The 23,408-nt window shown below is 56.8% G+C and overlaps 7 protein-coding genes across 7 annotated transcripts; 5 read left to right on the forward strand and 2 right to left on the reverse strand.

Annotated features, from left to right (window-relative positions):
* Nucleotides 1-670: 670 nt before the first annotated feature.
* Nucleotides 671-2,191, forward strand: TRAVEDRAFT_22358 (uncharacterized protein; the record flags this gene model as incomplete). Its single annotated transcript, XM_008042700.1, has 2 exons — nt 671-850; nt 905-2,191. The coding sequence occupies 2 exons, from the start codon at nt 671-673 to the stop codon at nt 2,189-2,191; spliced, it is 1,467 nt and encodes a 488-aa protein (XP_008040891.1).
* A 3,908-nt stretch (nt 2,192-6,099) lies between these two features.
* Nucleotides 6,100-7,365, forward strand: TRAVEDRAFT_22359 (uncharacterized protein; the record flags this gene model as incomplete). Its single annotated transcript, XM_008042701.1, has 2 exons — nt 6,100-6,129; nt 6,187-7,365. The coding sequence occupies 2 exons, from the start codon at nt 6,100-6,102 to the stop codon at nt 7,363-7,365; spliced, it is 1,209 nt and encodes a 402-aa protein (XP_008040892.1).
* A 794-nt stretch (nt 7,366-8,159) lies between these two features.
* On the forward strand, nt 8,160-9,570 carry TRAVEDRAFT_50455 (uncharacterized protein; the record flags this gene model as incomplete). Its single annotated transcript, XM_008042966.1, has 4 exons — nt 8,160-8,306; nt 8,358-8,621; nt 8,676-9,472; nt 9,531-9,570. The coding sequence occupies 4 exons, from the start codon at nt 8,160-8,162 to the stop codon at nt 9,568-9,570; spliced, it is 1,248 nt and encodes a 415-aa protein (XP_008041157.1).
* Nucleotides 9,571-10,407: 837 nt separating this feature from the next.
* Nucleotides 10,408-11,041, reverse strand: TRAVEDRAFT_22361 (uncharacterized protein; the record flags this gene model as incomplete). Its single annotated transcript, XM_008042702.1, has 2 exons — nt 10,408-10,984; nt 11,034-11,041. The coding sequence occupies 2 exons, from the start codon at nt 11,039-11,041 to the stop codon at nt 10,408-10,410; spliced, it is 585 nt and encodes a 194-aa protein (XP_008040893.1).
* Nucleotides 11,042-11,430: 389 nt separating this feature from the next.
* TRAVEDRAFT_129233 (uncharacterized protein) lies at nt 11,431-13,983 on the forward strand (the record flags this gene model as incomplete). Its single annotated transcript, XM_008043340.1, has 6 exons — nt 11,431-11,611; nt 11,680-12,076; nt 12,129-12,738; nt 12,797-13,029; nt 13,084-13,603; nt 13,663-13,983. 6 exons carry the CDS (start codon nt 11,431-11,433, stop codon nt 13,981-13,983), a joined length of 2,262 nt encoding a protein of 753 aa, XP_008041531.1.
* Nucleotides 13,984-14,471: 488 nt separating this feature from the next.
* On the reverse strand, nt 14,472-15,859 carry TRAVEDRAFT_50458 (uncharacterized protein; the record flags this gene model as incomplete). Its single annotated transcript, XM_008042967.1, has 3 exons — nt 14,472-15,530; nt 15,602-15,685; nt 15,743-15,859. The coding sequence occupies 3 exons, from the start codon at nt 15,857-15,859 to the stop codon at nt 14,472-14,474; spliced, it is 1,260 nt and encodes a 419-aa protein (XP_008041158.1).
* A 4,224-nt stretch (nt 15,860-20,083) lies between these two features.
* TRAVEDRAFT_22364 (uncharacterized protein) lies at nt 20,084-21,838 on the forward strand (the record flags this gene model as incomplete). Its single annotated transcript, XM_008042703.1, has 5 exons — nt 20,084-20,197; nt 20,256-20,426; nt 20,506-21,487; nt 21,616-21,698; nt 21,770-21,838. The coding sequence occupies 5 exons, from the start codon at nt 20,084-20,086 to the stop codon at nt 21,836-21,838; spliced, it is 1,419 nt and encodes a 472-aa protein (XP_008040894.1).
* Between the last annotated feature and the right edge of the window lie 1,570 nt (nt 21,839-23,408).

Genomic DNA, 23,408 nt, shown 5'->3' on the forward strand with positions numbered 1-23,408 from the left:
CTACAATCTCTGCACACACCACTGCGCTCTTGGGCCGTACTAGATTGCATGTTACTCCCAAGCCGTCGATAACCCACCATTGCTCTTCAAGGGACATATTTTTCTGAGATCTCTGTATGAATCGTTCTCTGGATGGCCCGCTCGCCGCGCATCCGTCACCCTTGATACCACAGGACGACTCTGCCAATACGAGGGAGAAATGTGGAAAGCTAGCTTCCGGAAGTGTGAGAGCACGAGTGTCTCTTTCCAATACTCGTTCGCGCATCGCTTCGCGGGTTGTGGTCGTACATCATGCCTTTTGGTTCACGGTCAGAACTACGGGGCGCACGTCTGGGGCCGCGGCCGATCCAGTAGCACACTTTTGGTGAGTCGCAAACAATCGCACGGTCTCGTGTGCTGATATTTGGTCAGGAAACGTGCCGGAATATGTCAGGCCAATCGATGCACGGCGTCAATGTACACAATGGGATTCGAGTGCGTCGATGTTCATGTGATGGCGCCCAACTCCCTAAAGTGGTAGGTGTATAAATTCGCTCTCTCCTCCCCAGACCAACCCTCACACATCTTACCCACTACCCACCATCCTCGTCGCCTCACTCCCCTCTCAGCGCATTACCTCGCAACATCCACCCTATACTTTCCATCCACACACCAGCTTCTATCTGACAACATGCACTCCGTATCGAACAACGCCTCCTCCGCCTCCTCCGCCGCCGCATCTACCTCGTCGAACGCGTTGTCGCCCGCACACCTTCAAGGAAAAGGGGGAGTTGCAGCAGGATTTCTGCTCCCAGCGGCACTCCACGAGAAGGGAGATATGGGAAATGGACAGGACCAGTCCATCGCTCAGGTATGTGGCTATAGTTATTACGTGCCCTGTTATATCGTCTCACACGCCCTCAAGTCTTCCTGGAGCGTGGAGAACGCAGTCGCAGTGTTTGAGTCCACCCAAGCTCTTTCTCGCCTGCTTTCGGAGGCCATATTCGGCACAAACATTGAGCGTCCCGCGTCAGAGGTTGTTGACGTCGCAGAACACGAGCTGGGGTGCTGGGGTGCTGCCGCTTCTAGCGACCTCGCAGACCGCCTCGTGTCGATCTACGCGTCGACACGCAAACCATTTGACGGCCCAGTGGGTCCGGATACCTGGCTGGATGAGAGGAACAATGTTCTGTTTCGCACCCGGCCAGACGAAGAGTTCGAAACGTTCGCGTTCCCACCTCCGACCAGCAAGCCCATCTCCCGGGAACCCCCCGTACGTCGTCGCAGGCGTCTGGCGCGCTCTGCCCGTGCCGCTTCATCTTCGGTTCCCACAAATGCTCCAAGCCTGACATCGGGGCCTCTTCAAACTCGGCATGCCGTCTCTGATGCTGACGTCGCCCTACCCCCGCCATCGCCTCACCGGTCCAACAAGCGCTCTCCGACGAGCGACATGGACCAAGACCTTGAGGCCACGCATCCTCACAAGCGGACAAGGACGGATGGAGGGGAGGTCGTAGTTCTGCAAGGGGACACCACGGAGATGGAAACGCAAGAGGGAGAGCCCGAGCAACTTCAAACGGCGGAAGCCTACGAATCCACCCGCACGATGGTTGTCGTCGCGGATCACCTAGGGCCTGTCGACGTCGCGATTAGTTCGTCCAACCCTACGTCGGGGAAGTACAGTGTTGGCACAGAAGAAGCCAGAGAAGGTGCCGAGGCATACACAGAGGCCGCGGAAGAGGCCGGCGACGCCCAAACCCCTGGCAGCGTCCCCGTTCCTGCGCCTCCTCCCGCCCCCGTTCCTGCTCCTCCCGCCCCCGCCCCCGCCCCCGTTCTCGCCCCCGCACCACGCGTAAAGCGCGCGCGCCGTACAAACGCAGAGATCGCCACCACCCTCGTCCCCGGGCTCACGGCGAGTACCTGTGGCTTCCCTAACTGCGGCTTCCTGCACCGCCCCACCTCGGGCGACAACAACCGCAACCACATAAAGGCGAAGCACTACGCGATCGCGTTGCTCTCGAGTGCGAACCCGCTGGTCTGCGGCTGGGGAAACTGCGGGCTGCCCTTCGCGGGGACGCAGATGATGGCGCACATAGAGCGGGACCATATCAAGTATGGGTACCTGTGCCCCATCTTCGGGGAAGACTGTCCGGACCATTGGAGGGGGAGCCGGGCGAAGGACCAGACTACGCACGCGAGAAGGGATCACTGAGGGTAAGTGCTTTCTCTTCGATCCGGAACCTCGAGCGCTCGCTGACTTGTACATGTTCTCGCGATGACAGTAGCATATCACCTCTGCCTTGTCTGACCTTCACGAACGCCGCTCTCTCGGGGCCGCCTTCTCGCCCCGGCGTGCCGAGCGTATTTGGTCGTGTTGTAGATTATTGCACCACATGTAACTTCTAGATGTATATATAAAACTGGACATCTTTTGTACGATACACGATGCGTATATATGGGTTATCTGAAGTCCAGTCTTCTCATCTCTGTACAACGTTCGTACTCGTGCCACTATACCACCCCCCTCGACGCGAGCGAACACGGAGTGCACACGTAGGCCGCCTACAAAGGGTGTGCGATGGCGACCTTCAATTGCATACCGCCCAGGTCTACACATCCGAGGCTACGGCGACATCCCGTGGACCCCACTGCACGTAGGTCCACACTTCCAACCCAGGCTCGACGCTGGTCAAGTATGCACGAGCCCAGGCGCACGCGACGAGTGGGGAGGAAAAGAGAACACGCTGTTAACGTTGCTTTGCCTGCAGTGCGATCGCTCACGCGGGCATCTCAAGCGGTCTTAACACTCGAGTTCTAGGAGCTTTGTCGGCCATGAGCAGGGTCCACGATATCCAGTTACTGCGAGGGTCCTTGGGCACCGGACGATGCCCAGTGCGTCTTCAACATCCAAGGGTCGTGCCTGGCCATAGCCGTGATCCATGACCAAGGCCCCTCAGACGCTTGCATATCCGCCTGGAGCGCAGCCTCCCGTGTACGTTTAGCTCATCTGACGTTGCTGCGCGAGTCGAACGTATTCACGAGGGCTTTCCCGGGTGCTGAGGTGCACGCTGCTGCAGGGGTCGACAGACCGCGGAGGTCATTTGACGTCGGCGACGGCGGTATGTCGCAGCCCAACAAAGGGACTTCCGAGTTAGCACGCTCCGTTCGTCAAAAATGAGGTCATGCTTACTGGTGTGGGCCCCGTAGAAATCCCGGGGCGCCAGACGCTCTACAGTCGGCACTTACGATCAGAATGTTGGCCAGCTTGTATGGACCCAGAGCGAGCCGCGGTCGGGCATGACGCCTACCCGCGCCTATCAGCGTTGTGTGAGACAATAAGCATGAATTGACGCGTTCGAGGTGGACCTCGAACTCCACAACAAGAGTGAAATATAGGGAGTCGTAGCATGAAGTCTCACCTCTATTGTCTCGTCTTCTTACCCAGCATCCTATGAGACCCACGAGTGTGCATGGCGATGGCGCAAACTGGCCCGGCGGCCGCAGAGGCGCACGGGCAGTTGCAGAGAAGGGATAAGGAGAGAGGTCGAAGTGCTCACCGACCAAGAAAAGCTGCCACCTCAATCCTGATAGTCGTATCTCAGACAGGCTCCGTGAAGGTGCTGTCGTCGATGACGATCTGCTGGAGAGCAGAGAGGGGAAGACGTACGATGTGCCTAGTATGATGAACTCGGCGTTCTTGCTCTGTTGTAGCAACCTAAGACGAGAGCAAGATGAGACCTCGACACTCAGCTCAGGAGGTTGAAGACGGGGAGCCAGTCCCAGCAACGAAGACTGTTGAGAAGTGGAAGCGCAACGGGCCATAGGCGAAAGAGAGTATCTCGCGGACGGGTTCAGGATGCGCTGAGAGCGACTGGTCAAGAGGGAGAGGGGCGAGCGAGCGGGGAGATGGAGGTAGGAGGACAAAGGATTTCCTCCGAGGTTCCAATCCCCGGCGCATATATACCCTGTCACCCCCTGGCACAGGCGCATCCAGGCAACGCGCCCGAGCCGTCCAATCACATCGCGTAAATGCATGTGAAGGATGTGGCTAAGATCAGCGTCTAACAACGCTCGCCTCTTGACCATGCCACACTCATTCGAATCTCAGCTCTCTCGGAAACTCTCTAGCATGCTCTCGACGGCCGCGAAAATGTGCTAATGACCGGAACACACGATGGCATGATCTGCGAGACCATCGCAAGCGAAGACGACTCGATCTAGCAGATCCTGACGGCGTGGTAGCGAGATACAACCGTACGTCTGCCTCTCATGACAATGTTCATCCTGAGCACACCGACAACGAGCTCAGGAGAGATAGCCATATATATGAATTTGCCACACTTTGAGCGACACGTATGCGCGATCGCCCACTCCGCGGTCCACGCGAGAACACGCGTCGTGGGCGTCTATAATTCCAACCGTACATGGGCGCCTATCCGTGATTCTGTGGTGGTAGAGCCACACGCCTTCCGCGCCCAAGAGAAAGAGAAATATCTGGGGAACTCACCGGGCAGGCGTGCCCACGTTACGTAGGAATGTTTATCCAGCGTAACGTGCTGTACCCTGAGCTTTGAGCGAAACGTGCGATTCCTGCGCGTTCACGTCCTCGGTTCACGCTTCGGCGTTGTCGCGGTCGCGACGCGTCTCCCGCTTTGCGAAAGGAGTCGCAGGTGTTGTTTGAGTTGCGCGTCAGCGCGACTGTCGACGGAAGGCGCTACATATGTTGCAGGCGGCGTTTCGGAACGCGCTCCTTTCCTGAGCATTGTCCGAAACTTCGCCTCTTTGTGTAAAGAGCACGATGAGTCTTGTCGCTGACGCACATATCATCAAAGAGACTCGCCTCGCGTCAGAGTATATTGCAGCATTCTTTGCATGCCCTGTTTGAGCCACGATTGGAGATGCGGGAGGTGTTCGGTGGCTGGAGTCATGCGCGCCGACCATGCGACTGCTGAAGCTCGCTCCGCACCATCCAGGACTTTATCTGTAGCACAGATGAAATGGATGCAAGCATTAACAACGAAACAAGAAGTGTACGCACTATTCCATAACGCGAGAGCCAAAGACGGATTATGGTTTGGGGCCCTCAACGATGACCACCGCGGTGGCGGCGATAATGGGAATACACTGCTGTCGTGCTCTGGAGCTTGCAGGTTGCGTACTCCACGCGCGCGGCGACACCTAGACGTCGACGAGATTTAGCACGAATTAACGAGCAAATTCCAGCCACAACCTACCGCCGCGATCCTCCCATTCGCCCATCGACACTGCGCGTTTGAGCTCGCCATGGACGAATTCAACATGACTCCTCTGAACAGCGGATACGCCGGACTCGCGGCTGCGCGTTGGCGCGCGATCCGTCCGTGGGCTGCGTCGCGGTTAGCGGGGAGAGTCCGGGGTAGCGGGCCAAGGGTCGCACTTCACCTCGGAGGATCGTTCTTGTGCGTACGTTTGCTCCTGAAATCTTGCACTCGCTCACCCATGATCAGGGAATTTGACGTAGGGTGGTCGGCGAAAGCATCATCGATGTGGTTGGTGTCAGAGTCGAGTGCGTCGAAAGGTCAATGCGGGCGCCAAGACGTTTGACGCTGGGCCGCACCCCGCATAGCCGCATTAGGCAGAGTGTTGGTTTGTTTGTTTTCCGCTACTCATGAGCTCAGCCACACGACGTCCCGTTCACTACTTTTCTTGCTCTCACTACACCCTTGACCACATCCTCCGCTCTTCCACCCCTCCCAATTTTGCAATATGGCATTCAACACCCAATTCGACGGCCTTCACCTCAGTCCGGCCTTCATATTCCCGGAGTCGCAATCCTACGGAATCATTAACTATCCCCTCAATCCTGTCGAGGAACCCCTGCCATGGCAGCCGGTAAGTCTCCGACGTTCCCAATATATGGATTTGAGCGACCATGCTCATTGTTCGCAGTACAACCGGTGGGTGTTTCCCTCGGCAATGGTCGGAGATCAGTCGGGAGCATCTCAGCTGCCCGCAGAGGGGCGACGAGGGCCGCTCGATGAGGTATACGCGTCCAGCTCCGTTTCAAGTTCTCCTGCCTCAGACCTTCTCCTGGGCGACAACCCTTCTCCCCTGGCGACGTTCGCGGGGTCGTCGAGTTCCATGGCCCAGAACAACCACGAAGGCCCGGAGGTATGTGGCTAGCATAGTTCTAACATTCGCACGACTGACATGGATTGGACTGTGTAGCTTTATGAGTCCGGTCTTCCTGCGCAAGATGCTCCCGCGTCCTCGTGGGACTACTTCGCTCGTCCCACAGAACATTTCCCTCAGTCCCTGCCCAACGATGCACTCTATGGGAGAGCCTACATCGACGACTATACGCCCCATAGGGTCGTTCAAGAGAACACCGCGCCAATTCCGGGCCGCGAGACGATTGACGAGGACCCTTTCAAGATGCGCTTCCACCTCTCTCCCGGGGCCGGAGCGCAGGATTGGCCTGGAACAATTTCTGGCTTGCATGGCGACGTTGAGTTCCTGCAGGTCACGCAGATCGTCGGGGCGCTGCCTGAGCCCCCTCGTGGATATGTCTCAAACCTTGCCGGTCCTTCTTCTCACCCTCCTAGCCAACCGGCCGTCCACGACACCGCACGCGAACCAACCGCACTCATGCGTACGCGTACGAAGGGTCGTGCCGCTCTCACTGGGCCGTCATATTTCGTGCCAATCGCTCCGAGAGAGGCGACAGTCCAGGCCGAAGCTCCCGCTGCGACACAGTTGCGGAGGAGCAGCCGGAAGCGGGCCTCCCCAACCACGAGCTACGCCGAGAGCGCCACGCTTCCCCTACCCCCTCCGAAGAAGCGAAAGGGCTCAAACGGCAAGGCTTCTGTAACGCGGCGACATGATGCTTCCGCAGTCTCATACCCCACGGAACAGGAGGGTCCAGTCGCGGGGCCGTCTCGTCAGGCCGCAGGAGTGCACGTAGCGTCGCCTCAAGCTGGTGCGGCGCTTTCAGCGAGGAAGGCGCGCCCTGAAAAGGCATCTCCGAAGAACTTGCGCACCAAGCCGAAGAGGGCGCGACGTACCCGCGAGGAGGTCAACAAGTACAAGGTGACCGGTATGCTGTCGCAAGCCTGCGACGTCGAAGGCTGTGAGGAGGAGTGGAATCCCTACACGCACGACGAGAACCGCACCCATCTCGAGGAGCACTTCGACGTCGGGGATTTGAAGAGCTCTGCGGATCTGGTATGCGTCTTTGATGCGTGTCAGGAGGTCGTCCCGGGGAAGGGGCTGCTGAAGCATATGGAGGAGAATCACCTCGGCCGCCCATACCTGTGCCCAATCGGGTGTGGCTGGCAGTCGTCTCGTTCGAGTTGGCAGACGCAGCATATGAGAGAGTCTCACAGGGGGGTTCACTGGGTGCCGTGATTGGTGAGTTGTCTCGATTATTCTTGGTATACTTCATACTCACCTTTCCGTCTAGTGTTACCTCGCGCGACATGCATGGCAGGTCATATGTACTTCAACAATGCATATTCTACTGTAGATCCCATGCTGGACATTACTTGGACTTGCACCCATATATAGGGCCCTCGTGATATTTGCTGTATCGGCTCGCTTGTGTACTCGCCTCGAATGCTATCAACGTTGTTAACCGCCGCGTATATATTGCATGCATTCGCTACAATAATCCATACTGGGGCCGAAATCAAGCCTCGCAGACGAAGCTGGACCCCCGAGGCCACAGAGCGCCTCGTTAACTACGCGCTCTGGGATGCGTACTGATCGAGGCTCGACTACATGTCGTAGCGAGGCACCGGCGGATGTTCACGACGCTCAGAAAAAGTGTTTGACTACTTCGCGGGGTCCACGCGCTACGCGCTACGTATGAACGGTGGTCGTGAGGAGACCATGGGCTGCGGGCTGCCCGGCAGGGCCAACCGGGGACCTCCGATGCCTCCCATTCTCTCCCCGCATGCTAGCCTCGTCTTAGGAAATATATATGGATGCGTTTAACTGGAAGTAACGCTGTTGAAGGATGTCGTGTGCATCGATGTTAGCCACGGGGTGACGGCGTCTGCCGAACCGCGTTGCCATAAATGTCTTCACCCACGGGCGGCACTCACCTCACCACTTCAACCACAACCCCCTCAATACTTTCCGCACATATCCCCCACCCACCCACCCAGACATCACTTTCCCTCTCCATACTCTGTCTTCAAATGTCTTTTGTCGGCTACTTCCCGTTCGTCTCCGATGTCGCCTACCTGTCCCCCCTAGTCTCGGAAGAGTCGCCTGCCAGTGCCGCGCCCGAGACCCCTCCTCTCGACATGGACCTCGTCGATTTCGCTCAATTCAAGGCAAACCCAGTCAGTGCCAACTCTTAGCTATGATGTACCTATACTTACGACGCTCCGAAGTTCCCGCAAGCCAGCGCGGGCGCAGGCACTGGTGGCTACGATTCACGTGGGCTGCGCGGGATAGTCGGGGATGTGTTTTCTTACCCGTATGACTCGCGCCTCCACCCAAAAGCCCACCTCCGAGTCTCCCCCATTACACTGGAGGATGATCTGACTTTATCTGAAGTTCAATCCCCGGTGTCGCGGTGGGTGAGGACCCAAGGGCGGGGGCGGGCCCACGTAACTCCTGTTACCCCAGTAACTGCGCCAGAAGGGATCAAGGACGTGAGTCGGTCACTGATCATAACAGCATACACAGCAACTCACCACCATTTTCAGGCCTTCATACGTGGTCCCGAAGCCTGCAACATCACGTTCCACGGATACGGCAAGGAGAACGTCCCAGCAGTTGGACCAAACCCCGGGCAAGTATCGTCTCACCCCCGGAATGCAGAACGTTTCTTTCTCCCAGATGTCGGACCGACCGAGGCCGCCGACCCCTGGCTGGATGCCGCATTCGATGCCATACCCGACCAGCTCATATGTCTGAGCGACGACGGTCCTGCGACAGATACCTGGTGTGGGTTGAAGCGAGTTCGGGCCCCTAGCTTTACGTTAGAGGATTCCTACTTGCCTCCACCTAAGAAGGCGAAGATTATGGATCAAGCGGCGACCCACCCTACAGCAGGGCCGAGCACGGCGCCCGCCGTCAAATTGCGTAAACGCAGATCGAACTCGAAGTCTGCGGCAAAGCACAAGCGTGCGCGTCGTCGGTCTCGCGAGGATGTCGACGCGCTGCTCGTCCCGGACTGCCCGAACGTCGGCTGTCCTGTAGAGGGATGCACCGGGATCCTCAACGCGTCCCGGCGTACAGACAACTTGACGCACCTCAAAACCCACTACGTCGAAGGTGCTCTTCATTCGCCCACGGGGGTCAAGTGTCTCTGGTGCCCCGCGCAGAAGAAGCTTGTTCCTGGTAACGCGCTTGTGGATCACGTCGGGCAGAAGCACCTCCATGCCAAGTACCGCTGTCCCTACTGGGACAAGGAGGGCGTGCTTTGCACGAAGACGTTCAAGAAGCCGGGGTACACAAACACCCACATGCTGAAAGTCCACAGCGCGCCCCACTGGAGCTCGTGAGTACAAGCGTATTATTCCCTATACACTGTGCTGATAGACCCTTCGCATTTCCAGCGAGTTCCGCTCAATTCTAGGAGGGTCCACGCCGCAATGAACGCCATGAATACTGGGCCTGCCGCGTATGCATGGAACCCGGGCCCAAGTCAGCAAGCGTATGCCAAGGCCGTCACTCGAACCTTTTCACAGCCGCAACCTGTCTTGTGTGCACTCTACCTCATCCACTTGCCAGTCACAGGCGTTATCCAACACTGCAGTTCCCGAGACCTACCGGCCCTATACGCATTGCCAAAAGGCGAAGACTCTGGAGCTGGCTCAATCCATGGAGAAAACGATTCCGTCGCAGGAGTCAACGATGTATCGGATATGTCATGCCTCTCGCAAGCGACGTCGCGGGACTTGCATTTAAAGACGACCAGTGTGAGGAACGACAATGGTATTCGACACATCCAGAAGCGCAGACGCGACAGTAGAGGAAACTGAAGGAAAGGCCATCATGGAAGCGATCCCAGAGCAGTAGGCGGGATATGCAGAGCCGCTGCTGCACAGGAGAACCAACGCGACAATCTTCAACGCGACACTGCGCGTACCAACATGCTCCACGAGGATACGGGCTTGGGCTTATTACGCATAATTGCGCCGACACCCAGACTAATCCGAACGTATACCCCCTGGAAGCAATGGGAGAGGACGACGCGGGACTCTCGCTGGCATCTTGGGGGCAAAGATATCCTCGATGTATTTCTTGAAGTCATGGGGTAGTCAAGCTCCCATACGTATGCCCGCCCGGCTGCAAATGGGCCACGACGAGGTTGGGAAGGCCGATTATTTCGTCGCATCATCGTAATATTCAAATTATGGGATCTGTAAATAGCGGAGGACAATTCACTCTGGTGTTACGTCCAGGCTGCAATACAGCGTGCGAATGTATTCTCTATCTAGTGGACCCCTTCGACGACCCCTGCACAAACTCGTCTCTCTCGTGGTAAGCGTGGTCGTTGCCGTCCCCGCAACTGGGTAGCTCGCTGTAGTCCTCATCCCACTCCTCGTATACCTGATCTTCACACCGGCCGTCCGGCGCCGGGCCGAAAAATCCCCTCTCTTCCATCTCCTTGTAGACTGCGTTCACGTAGTCCCTTTGGTCGAGAAGCTTCTGGTATTGTACCAAAGATATGGCTCGTCGTCGTTCCACCTCCTTGGCTTCTTCTTCCTTCCTCTTGCGACGAAGTGCCCTTTCGCTGAGGACGGGAGCGGAGGCGTCGGTTTTGGGACCACGCTCGCTACGTAGTCGGGCGTACTCGCGAGCAACTTCTTCGACAAATCCCATAGGCTCGTTGATCTGATCCTCTATCGACGCAGACACGTCGCGAAGCTCGGACTGAGCGAGTTTCTCGGGAGAGGGGATTGGCTCTGGGAGCGGCTCTCCGGTGGGGATAGTTGGATCGAATCCCGGCGAGTAGTAGAACACTTTATTGCGCCTTGCGGCATATTTGTGAAGGCTGTTCACAGATCTGAGGGATCAGTATGAGTACATCCAACTCTGGGAACGGGGTCACGTACGAGGTCATGGAGGGACAGCGACGCTAGGATGGTAGTCTCAGAATCTGGAGGCGTGCGGCGATGATAGATAGTTTGGAAGTCAGTCTAGCCAGCAGGGCGGGTTTATGTACTTAACTCATTTTCCCAGATTTGACCACAGCAAGTGTGCTTTGTGCAACAAAGCTGCACTCAAGTGCCACTCAGCTTTGTTCGACAGCCGACTGCGCGGCGGATGAACGAAGATGAGCGTGAGAACAGCTTGGGCGCTACCGCGATCAACGCGAGTGGCACACAACTGCCAAATAGAGCCAAAGAACGCGAACGCGTGGCGTGGCAATAGACGCGCGGCGACGCGACTTTACAACAACACTGTCGTCCATCCCCGAGGAGCGCGTCGTTCGCATCGTAGCTCGCCGCAATGGACTCTGCAACCACGAAGAAGACATCCGAGCAGGAGAAGCAGGCAGAAATCCGACGACAGATAGCTCTTCTCCAAGCACAGCTGGACACGAGGTCGTCGAGCGTGCACACCCCTCCCTCCTCTCCCAAACGCAAGAGGTCGAATTCGCATCTCTTGGCACCAGCTACGCCTTCGCCGAGTGAGTGAAGCAACGCATAGACACCCAAAAGTACTGACATCCCGATCTAGAGAAGAAGAAACCTGCAGACAAAGCGTCTCATCGCCAGGGCGGTCGCCGTTCTGTGCCCGGGGGTGCGGGAGCAGTGTCGTCCCACTCGCGACCCATCGCAGGGCCTTCCTTTCCATTGAAGTCAAACAAACCAGCTCCGCCTCCTGCACCCTCCGCTGTCCTACAGAAGCTCGCACAAGCGCACAAGGCGAGAGAGAAGGCGCCCGAAACGGACGCAGTGACACGGTCAACCGCTTTTACCGCCAAAGCGGCGGTCATACCCACCCCAACAGATGCAGATGGAGGAACCAGTCATGCGCGCGACGAGGACCTGGCTCTCATCGAAGACCTGACGCTTGGGCCGTCTGAGCACAAACCTCCGTTCGACGACTCTCACTTCGAGAAGCTTGAGCCCAACTCTGGCATTCGACTGTCGTGCGTACATTTCAAAATTTTCCTTTCCCTTTTGCTCACCAGCGCACATTAGGTCACGTGTAATACCCTACGACGACTTCCAGAACTACCTCGAAGGACGATACTACATCTCTCCCTCGCAGCTGTACTCAGTCGTCCGCCTCCTACCCAGCAAGCAGGGGTACGACGTTCCCGTATCTGGTGACTGGCTTACGATCGCTGTCATCGCGGAGCGTGGTCCAATGAAGTACACCCAAGCACCGGTGGGCGTCACACGCGATGACAAGCTGCTGAACGAGGGCGAGGATCAGATGGATGCGCTCCCCTCGCTCGACGGTGCTGCTCAGTCGGGGCCTTCGGCACGTCCTCCTCCGTTTCGGAATAAACCGAAGGAAGAAGCTTCCAAAGCAAGCGGGAAGAAGTACGTCAACCTGAAGCTGATCGACTTCGGGTGCCGGTCGCAAGGGAGCTCCGCGGACAGCGGAAAGGCAAAGATCCGTGGCGATGCGTTTCTTTCGCTCCTTCTCTTTGAATCAGACACATGCGACGTCGTGATGAAGGAGGGTGGTAAGAAGGAGAAGGTGTATCGTGGAGGCAGTCGCGGCGCGTTTGAGCGAATGTCGAAACTGCGGGAAGGCGCCGTAGTCGCGTTCCTCAACCCGAAGATCCTCAAGCCGTTTCAGGTACGTCCCGCCCTTCAGCATCCCGCATCCCCCAAAACTCATGATTCCCTCACGATAGCGATCCTCCGACAGACCCCATCCCACCGACAACATCCTTGCCCTGACGCCGGAATCCGACGCATCCATCGCAGTGATCGGTTACGCACAAGACCTTGGCACCTGCAGAGCGACGAAGCGAGACGGCTCTCGGTGCTCGGGGTGGTGCGACAAGCGCGTCAGCGATGTTTGCGACTACCACATCCAACACGCCGTGGAGAGGAAGCGCGCCGCGCGGCCGGAGTTCTCGATAGGGTACGCCGTTTGTCTACTCGTCCCTCATTGTGGCTCACATAGTAATCATCACAGAACGAGCGGCATGTCGATGGCGGCGAAGAAGAAGGCCGCGTACGATCCTGCGCGACAGTGGGGACTGAAGCCCGAGCGCGAAGCCACAGGGGCAACCTATGTCGTGCAGGGTCACGTCATATCCGGGGCAGACTCGCGCTCAATGTACGTCGGCGAGAATGTCGGGCGCGATGCGCAAGCCAAGGCTGCGCGTAAGCTCTCCGCGGTCGACTCGGAGAAGGCGCTTCAACGGCTCCTCAAGCGCGATCGCGAGGGTACAAAGATACTGGCCTCTGCGCGCGAGTTCTCCAAGAAGCAGGCGGCGGAGCTGAAGCTGCAGGAAGGTCCGTCGAAGAAGAGGAGACGGAAGGCGGCCAAGGATCCCGAGAGCGACGAGGAGGGCGAGGACGACGCTGCGAGCGACGAGGCCGGTCAGAAACCGCGGGGCAACGCGTACTCGGCGACGCTCATCAAGCAGTTGGGGTTCGACCCCACAGCGAAGAACGGCCAGAAGGTGAAGGACGACAACGTCCAGAGCAAGGTGAGCCCCGATGTCCTTCGGCATCACCTCCTCTCCATTGACCAAACCACCTTCGCTAGCTCGACGCCCTCGCATCCCTGCAAGCAAGTCGCAAGATTGAGCTCGGACCACGGCCTGGAAAGAGGAATACGTGCGTGTGGAAACCAAAGCCATCCGACGTGCCTGGAACATCTGCCTCAGGGTCGTCTACACCCGCCACCCACGACGATTTGGAGTACGCTGACGAGCCGGACTCGCCGCTCCGGATTCCTGATAGCGACGACGACGAGTTAGAGAAAGCCGAGGTCTCGGCATTCGGGCGCCCCATAGGACTGTCTGCGGAGAAGCTGGTTGACCTCGACGACAGCGATGAGGAGGCTGGGCCTAGCAAGTCCAAGTGAGGCTTAGGGATACAGATGGGGTGAAGCGACGGGTTCTTGCACTGTCTATCGCACTTGGATTACATGACCCTATCGTTATGGATCGATGCCGTTCAGCGGTCCTGGACCTTGTGGTGCGCTAGCTATGCGACGTGTGCGAAGTCCGCAACCGTACATAATTGCAACCCCTTGCGTGATACCTACGTGCTGCGACGAAACTTCGTGGTCGACATTCGAGACAGCGACCATAGGAGTTCTCGTAGAATGAGGTTATTCGCGAAGATACGATTTCAATATGACTGTACAGTAGTAAGGTGCTATGTTAATACATCGCCATGTAAGGCTATACGATCACAGTCCTGTACAAGAAATACAACATGAGACAGAGGAAAAGGATGCACTATGCTACAGTTGTCCTTTCGTCGAAGCCGGGCTTGCTACCTGCTAGACGAGACAAGGTTATCACCCGTCGCGGCTTCGAGAAACAGAGACCACTCACGATATCACTGTCACACGGGCCTGTACTTGCAGTCCCTTTGCATGTGTTGGGTCTGCCACTGCGACTTCGTGGACCCCCAGGTGCACCTATCGTCGAGCAAACATATGTACGGAAACCCAATGTGAACGTCCGTGATGTGGTGGATCATAAGGTTCTGCGAGTCCCGCGTATCCTCGCACACCGGCCAAGGGCATTCAATCACGGCCGCCCGTTCGAGGTGCGTCACGATATGGTTTCGGTTCCCAACGCGGTCGTATGGGTTAAAGGCCGCTTTGGTGCAGCCGTGAACGGGGCATGGGACTCCCCTTGGCAGGCGGCGGGTCGTCTCGAGCACCTTGTCCTTGGTCCTCCGGCTTCGTTTGGGGCGCGGTGCGGGCTGCGCCTCTTCTCCATCCGCTTCCGAGCCGTCGTCAGCCTCGACCGCAGCGGATTCCTCTTCCTCGACTTCTTCCGCCTGTGTGCTCTGGCCATCGTCGTCGACAACCTCCTCGACCTCGGGTTCTTCCTCCTGCAGGTATTCGTCTTCCTCTCCCGGGACCTCGCCCGAGGCAGAGACAGCCTCTTCATCAAATGCGCTGTGAAGCGCGATAACCTCACCCCCTTCCGATTCCCGCATCTTCTTCCACAGAGGAAGATCATCTTCATCCTCCTCCTCATCGTCGACCCGAGCGCGCTTCTGTCCGCTTGTCGCTGAGGTCATCGGGGAGCCGGAAGTGGTCGTGGAGGACGTGGCATGCTCGTAGACCGTCGCCGCAGAAAGGTAGGATGGGCCGAGGACCTGGGGGATGTATGCTGTGAAGGAGGTGGAAGGCGGGAAGGGGTATGGATCCTCGGTCGTCGGCGACGCATGGATACCTGACACCGCGGTGACCTGGGTGGCTAGAAGGGGTATCTCATACGTGGTCGATATGTTCGTATGATTGATAGGATATTCCGCCAAGTGAGCGTCGTCGGCAAATGGAGGGATATCATCGTCGGCGCACTCCTCGAGGTTGAGGAACTGCTCCTCCAGCTCGTGCAACTGCGCCTCGACGTCGTCGTAGCCACACGACTCGTGACAGCGATGCTGCTGATGTTGAGAAGACAGGCCAAAGATGTTGAGAGGCGAGCCGAAGACGCGAACGACCAACTGGGACATACCTGCGGTGTAGCCACACCCCACATCTCCTGGTCGTACAAAGAGCCCATGCTCGATCTGTGGCGAAGAACCGCCTCCTGCGCGTGCTGATCGCGAGCAGGGTTGGTATGCGGGCTCAAAGCCTGTGAGCGGAATGGACGTACCTGTGACTGGACATGATCGCCCACCGCGACGAGAGTCGCATCCGAGGGTACGTCGCCTGGGACGGTGAAGGGCGCAGCGAGGGAGTAGGAAGATTCCGCGATGGTGTTGTAGGACATGTTTTCAAGACAGTGATAAAGTATTGGAGTGGAGGACTGGAAAAGATTGCGGAAGGGTGGGTTCGGCGCCGGCGGATGGACGGAGTAGTGGTTGTGGGGAAAAGAGAGTGGTTGTGGAAAGGGACGCGCCGCGCCGCAGGTTTAAAAGTGCTCGGGTAATTGCCCCGATACCATAAAAGGACCATCGACGCAATCAACACAGTTCCACTCATTGTACGCCAGATGAGACTGTCCAATCGCGCTACTATAGCTGTGTATCAGCACACGAAAAGCAAAGAGGAGGTACAACGTACACCAGCATTGCTCCAGGGATGATCATCCTTCGTACCTCTCCTCTGAGTCCTGACCATCAACCGCCCTGTGGCTCGTTTGCGAAGCATGCGACAACGAAAAATCCCTGTGCTCTCCCGCGCGGAAGCATATATTCCGTGGTCACACCCGTCCGCGGGAGTCTAGAGAGGCTCACGTCCGCGAAATGGCTAATGGGTCGCGCAGATTCCACCACAACGATTGCGGGCGAGCACAGCGAGAATACAGCGATAGGCTTCCAGAGACCGTAGCGGCGCGCCGTATGAGATGCATATCGGTAGCTTATTCGCTCTCCATCTTATATATTGCTCAGGGCGGTGAGGTAGCCCCTGCCAACAGGGCCCATTGGAGACCCAATCGCGCACGATGAACCTCATAGCAAATGTCCTATGCACGGCCGACGTTCCTTTACGCAGGTGGTCATGGCTTTATTCCACATAATACGGTACGCGGTTTTGATGTGTTTGCTTGTTCGCTAATCCTCAGGTTGTTTGATACCTCGGGCACTGGCATACGGCTTGGAAAAGCAAGCAATCACGCCGCCATCGTGAGCGAGCGTTTTCGGACTCATTGTCAAGAACGCGAGTGGCTGAGCCTACGCTGCCAAACAAAGTGATCCTTCAATGCGTCTATGTTTGATGTGAGTGCTGTCGCCCCATACGCAAGAGAGGCAGCACTCAAACCGCCCTTTTAACTCAGCCCGATGATGGTTCGAGCGACTCCCAATGAGGGGTACCTCGGAAACGGCATATCGTTGATGACGCATGATCCTAGTGAGGATATCCTCTCATCGTCGCGAGATCAAGGCCCTTTGGATTACGAGACGACTCGGAGCCCTGCCGCAACAACTCGTCCCCACGCGCGCGTGAGCGACCAGATGCACCACAAAACATCTGCGTCTATTCATTCGTCTTCAAAGAAGTGACGCTCGACACGAGTAGCCTCCGATACCCAATGAGTGCATGCTTAGCGCTCTATTCTTTCTATCACGTTGCTGCATGTTGCATCGAATGCGTGAGCGAGCGCGTCGAGCCCTGTCGAGCCTGGGCTCCTGGGCACCTCGTTTTCGTACTTCGAGAGTTCTAGGCGCACCACTCGCAAAGACCACATACCTCCGTTTCGACATCGTGGGCATCCGTTTACGCAGTCCGCGAGGAGCCTGCGGATTTCTGAGGAGCTGGTGTATTTGCCATAGCATTTTGAAAGATTTTACGCTACGACGTAACAATCTGCGAGCTCAGGTCAGTTCCGCTAGTAACGGCGTCTACGAGTCTCGCAGATCGTACCTTCGTGCGCTCATGATATCTGGGTTCCTTCGGAGCTACGCGAAAGAGAAAGCGTTGTGGCAAGGCTCTCCTGGACAGAAGCGATATGAATAGGACCGAACTTGGTATGCGATCGCCCCAAACTATGTGCGTGCGACGAGGGAGGCCGTGCAACGTATCGCTACGAGCACTCCCAACACGTATATCGACACGTCCCGAGTGCGACGCACAGCCCGGACGGACCAGGGCACTTGCGGGACGAGGAATCAAAATTGAGAAAATGCTGTTACTTGACCTATAGTATGACCACTCGGTACTCAAAACACGCGACTGGGTGTACACCTGTCAGGTACACACGCAATGAGCAAGGGACGGGTGACAGCTATCGCATTATTCTCCGCCATACTTTCAACCAGAATATGTAGAGTGATGTATAAGTCGAATCCTATGTTCCGTGGGGGTTTCCACATCGCTCTTCGGCCCGTCAGTCCCCCTAGATGGATGTAAATCGCTCGACCGTCCCATATGCTTGCATGTGTCGAGGAAACGGGAGTCGTCGTTCGAAAGCGTCGGCGAAGGTGCTTACCTGAGGCCCCAAGGGCCATACCCTGCAAAGATATGGATGAATTCATCCCGAGTCTTGTGGAGAACCAGGCGCAAGGCGAACTTTTGACGGCGTGAGTTGCGGAGTGCCATTCGTCATGAGTCCAGGGATCCGGGCGGCCTGACAGCGAGAGCTGCGTCGAGACTGCCGCGGTAGCTTGTTATAGGCCATAGCTGTCGGCGATATGTGATCGCAGCCCACCGCTAGGGCTTGGAGAGGGTGCAATGACCGATGAGGTGGCAGAAGTGGCCCATGCCGGCGAATGGTCTGGATGAAACAAAGTCAAGCTGGCGAGAGGAAACGCTCAGGTCAAGTTCCAGATCGTGGCGAATGGTCCTCGCAAGCGTGAAGAGGGAGTACTGAAGAGCTGGAGGTAGCTGAGAGCGTCGGCATGGTGGCAGGAGAACAAGCTCGGCGGAGAGACGCGCGTCTCCTGCCGTGACAGCAGCATTGATTATCGAACCACCGGTACCATCCAGCTCTCTTCCTCCTCTCATCTGCCCTGAGGCACTCTCCGTCTGCCTGGTCTCTGTATGCGTGTCTGCTCTTTGACGAAAAGCGCAAATGGGCCACGGCCCACCGTACAAGTATATGATTTCAAACACATGGAAAACGCCGAGAGCTGACTGGATCCTCATACTTGGATCGCGTAGCCCACTGGTCGGCGATGTGCTGACCTGACAGATTATTTCTGTGAGGTGCACGTCTATATCTCAGACAGGTACGTGACAAATATGCGCTCTGCGGCCTAAGGCGTCGCGGGGTTCACGGAGAGGTGCGTCGTCAGCGAGCGCTAACCTACATCCCATGGGCGTCTGTGCGCACTGCGGCTACGAGACTCGCGTACTTGCAGTATGCGCGGAGAATAGCAAACGTGGACTGGGAGGACCCAGGAGTAAAGCCCAGTTGTCTCCATGAAGGGTATGTCCGCAAAACCGCGCGCAAGGTTGATTTTGTACTGCATTGGTGACGATTCGGAAAGTGTTTCTTGCGACGTCTTCCGAATCGGCACGCTGGACAAAGGCCCAGGAGGTACGCTCCTTGTGTGTGAACCAGGAGAGCTGCTCACCTTGGAATCAGGAATTCTGTTTCCTTGTGCGCGATGGTATCCATGCGTCGCGGATGGAACAATCCGAGTTATCGTGGTGAGCGAGTTGACCGATATATCGTGGGTGTTGAAGACGGGCCCATCGATTCGAACCCTTCAAGCCTTGATGTTCTCTGTCTGGACGAAACGTCTTCCGCCATGCGCATTCTGAGTTGCCTTGGAAGATTCCGCTCGTTTGCAGTTCATGTTTGCTGAGAAGAGGCGATTAGTGTTGGCCGCAGTGAGGACTCGAGACAGGACACGTACCCTTTTCATTTCTTCCTAACACGCCTCCCTTTTCCCTAGAAGGGTAGAGCTTGTTTAAAGCGCATGCGCTATGGTAATGAATGAGACGTAATAGTGGCCAGAACAGAAACAAAACGGTGGCCTATATAGCTCACCAATCAGCCAGGTGAAGCTCGCAGCTCTACGTTCTCCGGGCTCGACATTTGCATCAGCACTGAGGCCGGACAGGCCCACTCCTCGCGCGATTCTGGGGGACATGATCTCAGTCATAGAGGTGTGTTGCAGCGCCAGGCTTGTAGCTCTGCAAGAGAGCCGTGAGCTACGAGTTTACGAGCACCCCATGCGTCGTCCATCGCACATACCATGGTTGACCGCAGGGAACTCTCTGGTGAGTGATCGATCAAGTCGAAGTGTGATGCATACTGATCCAAAGTAGGAGTCTCGCTTGATGAATTCCCTTCTGGGTCTGATAACGCGGTCGGAGAGAGCGTCGAGTGCGTCGGTGTTCATTGTTTGCGTGAGGGCGTCAAAACACTCGCCGTGCGCAACACTGGGCGCTTGCATTCTTCCGGAGTCGCTCTCTCGCTCTCCACTATCTACATCTGCTCCCCTTCTCCCCTGCTTACACATATTCCCAAATCCCGTCTCTGGCTTCCGCCCATATACGTACTATTGTACCCCTCCCCCACAGATATCGAAGACCAACGTCAAACATGTCCGCTACTAACTCTGCCATTTCCTCTCCCTCGCGCCCTTCGCAGTCGCCGTCCCGACAGCAGGCGACATCCCAAGACGTGTACGATCTTATTAGGGGAATTTTGTATCAGGTAAGCTGTATGCGCTTCACGTCTATCCACCGGAACGTGTATCGACTCTCGTGCACAGCAGAGCCCGGCCAAAGGCGACGCGTTCGACGCGCCTTCCTTCCCCGGCACGCGGACCGCTGCGCAGGATGGACAAGGGGGGTACCCTTCTGCGTCACGCCCTACTATTGTGTTCTCCGGTCTTTTGGAGGGCGCTATGACGGAGGGCAGCGAAGGCGGGAGACTACTGGAGGTATGTGGCTAGCGACGTGGTTGATGTTCCCTCGGCTCATCGGTTCTCTCAGTCTCCCGCTTGCGACGTGGATCAACAGCGCTGTATTGGTTTGGGGCAACCCTCTGACTCCTGGAACTCTTGGAACGAGCCCGGCGGGAGCGGCCTAGACATGAGGAGTCTCGAGGCGAAGATGCTTGATTTCCAGGGACCAGACAACGCGAGCCGCTTCGATCCCGCGCTGGTCGATTTCGACTTGCCTCTCTCGCGGGACCCTCTTCGCGTCGAGCATGAGCAAGAACACGCAGAGGCTATACCACAGCCATACACGTTCGACTATTCTTACCTGCCTGCGGAGGTTCCTGTGCAGGCCACTGATCATGCGCTCCCGTCCTCTCGCCTCGAAGTCCCCGATACGAACTCGCGCACGGCTCGTTTCTGGCCAGTCCCTCCGTTTGGCATGGCACTTACTACGGGAATGGCACCTTCTACGGGCATGGCATACCCTGCGGAGATGTCGTATCCCCTCCTGGAAGCGGGACCGTCCGGTCTCCCAGAGGATGTACTGGTACCATCCACACCACCGCCGCAGACGGTCGACCTCGTTCAGCAATCATGGCTGATGGGCGATCGCAAGCGCCTCCTGACGGAGGAGCAGGACACCTCAGACGCACCTCGGCTGGCCAAGAAGCACAAGGGCCCTAGAGTGGAGACCCAGTCGACTCCCCCGCGGCGGACCTCCGCAAGGAAGAACCGCGCGCGCAAACTTGTCGCTGCTCCTTCACTGCCTGTCGCGGGTCCCTCGAACCTTCGCAGCGCCGCGGCGGACCAGGATGCAGCGTCTGTCTACGAGTCGGACCCAAATGAGGATACCGACCGCGACAGGAAAGATTACGCCCCCGATGGAACGGGAACGGCCACGACGCGTACGAAGCGGGCGCGGCGCACCAAGGACCAGATCAAGGCGGTCACACGCACAGACCTCCCAAAGATCCACTGTCCTGTCGAGGGTTGTGAGACTATGTTCGACCCCTTAACGCACGACGCGAACCGCGATCATCTCGAGCGGCACTACGAGACGGGTGCGCTGGACGGCAAAGCGTCTCTGTCTTGTCTCTGGACGGAGTGCGAGAAGACGCCGATCGGGACAAAGATGATCACACACCTCCACGAGCATCATGTGGGCCGGGCCTTTATCTGTTCTGTTAAGAATTGCAAGTGGGGGTGGGCGTCGAGTCGGAGCGGGGATCTGCCGCTGCACTTGGCGAGGAGGCACAAGAGTTAGTGGACGTCGTGAGTGCGTGATCTGTGGATACTTTCCTCGTAGTGTACCGTACGCTGACAGACTCTGTTTTGTCGTGTAGGATTTCATGATGAACAATTTGATGTGTATTGTTGTGTTAGTGCGGAGGGAGGATGATGACGCTCCGTAGACTAATGTAACGTGTATTCACAACCTGTAGTAGTACATGTAGTTGTATAAAACGTTTGCTCCATCGTGCCCAGGTCCTATATCTTCCCCGGGGTCGGGTACTTGAGCATATCCCCTGTTCGTCATTTCGGGCTCGATGAGGGGACAGAACTCGATTGTAAGAACGCACAGCGACACCGACGGCTACCACTGCCACGAACGGGAGAGTAAGCCAGCCCACGCGGACGTATCAATCTTGACACGCGTCAGCGTACACCACCTCCCCACAGCATAGAATGGAATGCTCGGCACAGCGAATCTCACTAGCGGGTGTTGCACACGTGCAGACGTAACGCTCTTGGTCTCTCCGCCACAGACCGAGAGCGCGGGACACCGACGACCACTCCCTCGTAAGGCTGCAAGGGCTTGTCGAACGAGATATACAATATACTGTGCGAGTGACCAATACACGGACAACTGTGTAATGTGTCGTCAACGCTGCTCCCTACCCGTAACCTCAGGAGCGTCTGCTTTTCTGTGAAGGTATTCACTAAGGCGCACATACGGTTACAAAGCTGGCAACGCAGCTCCGCCGCATAGCATAAGCATCTTTGTTGCGATTACATCCGGCAGCATACAAAGTGAGCGGTGACCTTGGTACCTGTTTCGCCGTCCATGTACGTCGAATTTTGCATGATTGTCCCTGGGCGTCCGAACTTCCAATGACAACAATCCTGGTATCAAATCAGTCACCCAGATTTTATCACGTTCGCACTCAGTTGCACGCCGACTTTGGCTCACGTAGATTCTGTTTACTAGCACTCTCCCTTTGGGACCTTTTTGGACCTTTTAAAACGTGTTTATCCAGAGATGACCGGACGAGTCAGAGGGTGGTTGACGGTATTGTATGTAAAGCATACTACACCACGACCGATAGAGGCGGCACAGAGGAAAGCAATAGAGCTTGTCCGTTCTCTTACACGGCGTTGCAAGTAATCTATGTACCATGAACAGTATGAACGAGAACCACTCAATGTCTGTGCTGAAGGGGTATATATTGGGATGGCCGGGAGGTCGAGCAGTACCTCACTTTCCAACCTCCCCAACCTTGGGATCGATCACTGTGCTCATCCCTCAGGCGGACGGGCTCTTGAACTTTGTTTAACCGGAATGTTCTGGTCTACACTCATTACGGCGCACTGGTGAGTGAATCGGACGTCCGCTAGTAGGGATCAGCCCTCCACACTGCGCTTCACCGCTACTCTACCAGAGAAGGGCGACTCCAATACGACTAGGGGAGAAACTGCAGGCTACGATATACTAGCTCTCCAAAAAAGAAGAGGGAATTCTCGCGGCGTTAAATCACTCTGCAGGCCGCGACTTGCGACTGAAACGTCCAAGCACGGATAGAGAATCGCCGCTATACCCCGCAGGACTCTCCAAGTGAGTCGTAAATCATTATAGATCTGCTCGCATATTAATCCATCTACAGGGGATGTTTCTCAATGAGTTTAGGATAGAATTATGTCCGGGATCATGGCGGTTGGGGAAAAAGAGAGTCGAGCGCGTCGATGTTCAAGTATCGGCGCCAA

Source organism: Trametes versicolor (genome assembly GCF_000271585.1).
Source record: "Trametes versicolor FP-101664 SS1 unplaced genomic scaffold TRAVEscaffold_9, whole genome shotgun sequence".
Taxonomy (NCBI): Eukaryota; Fungi; Basidiomycota; class Agaricomycetes; order Polyporales; family Polyporaceae; genus Trametes; species Trametes versicolor.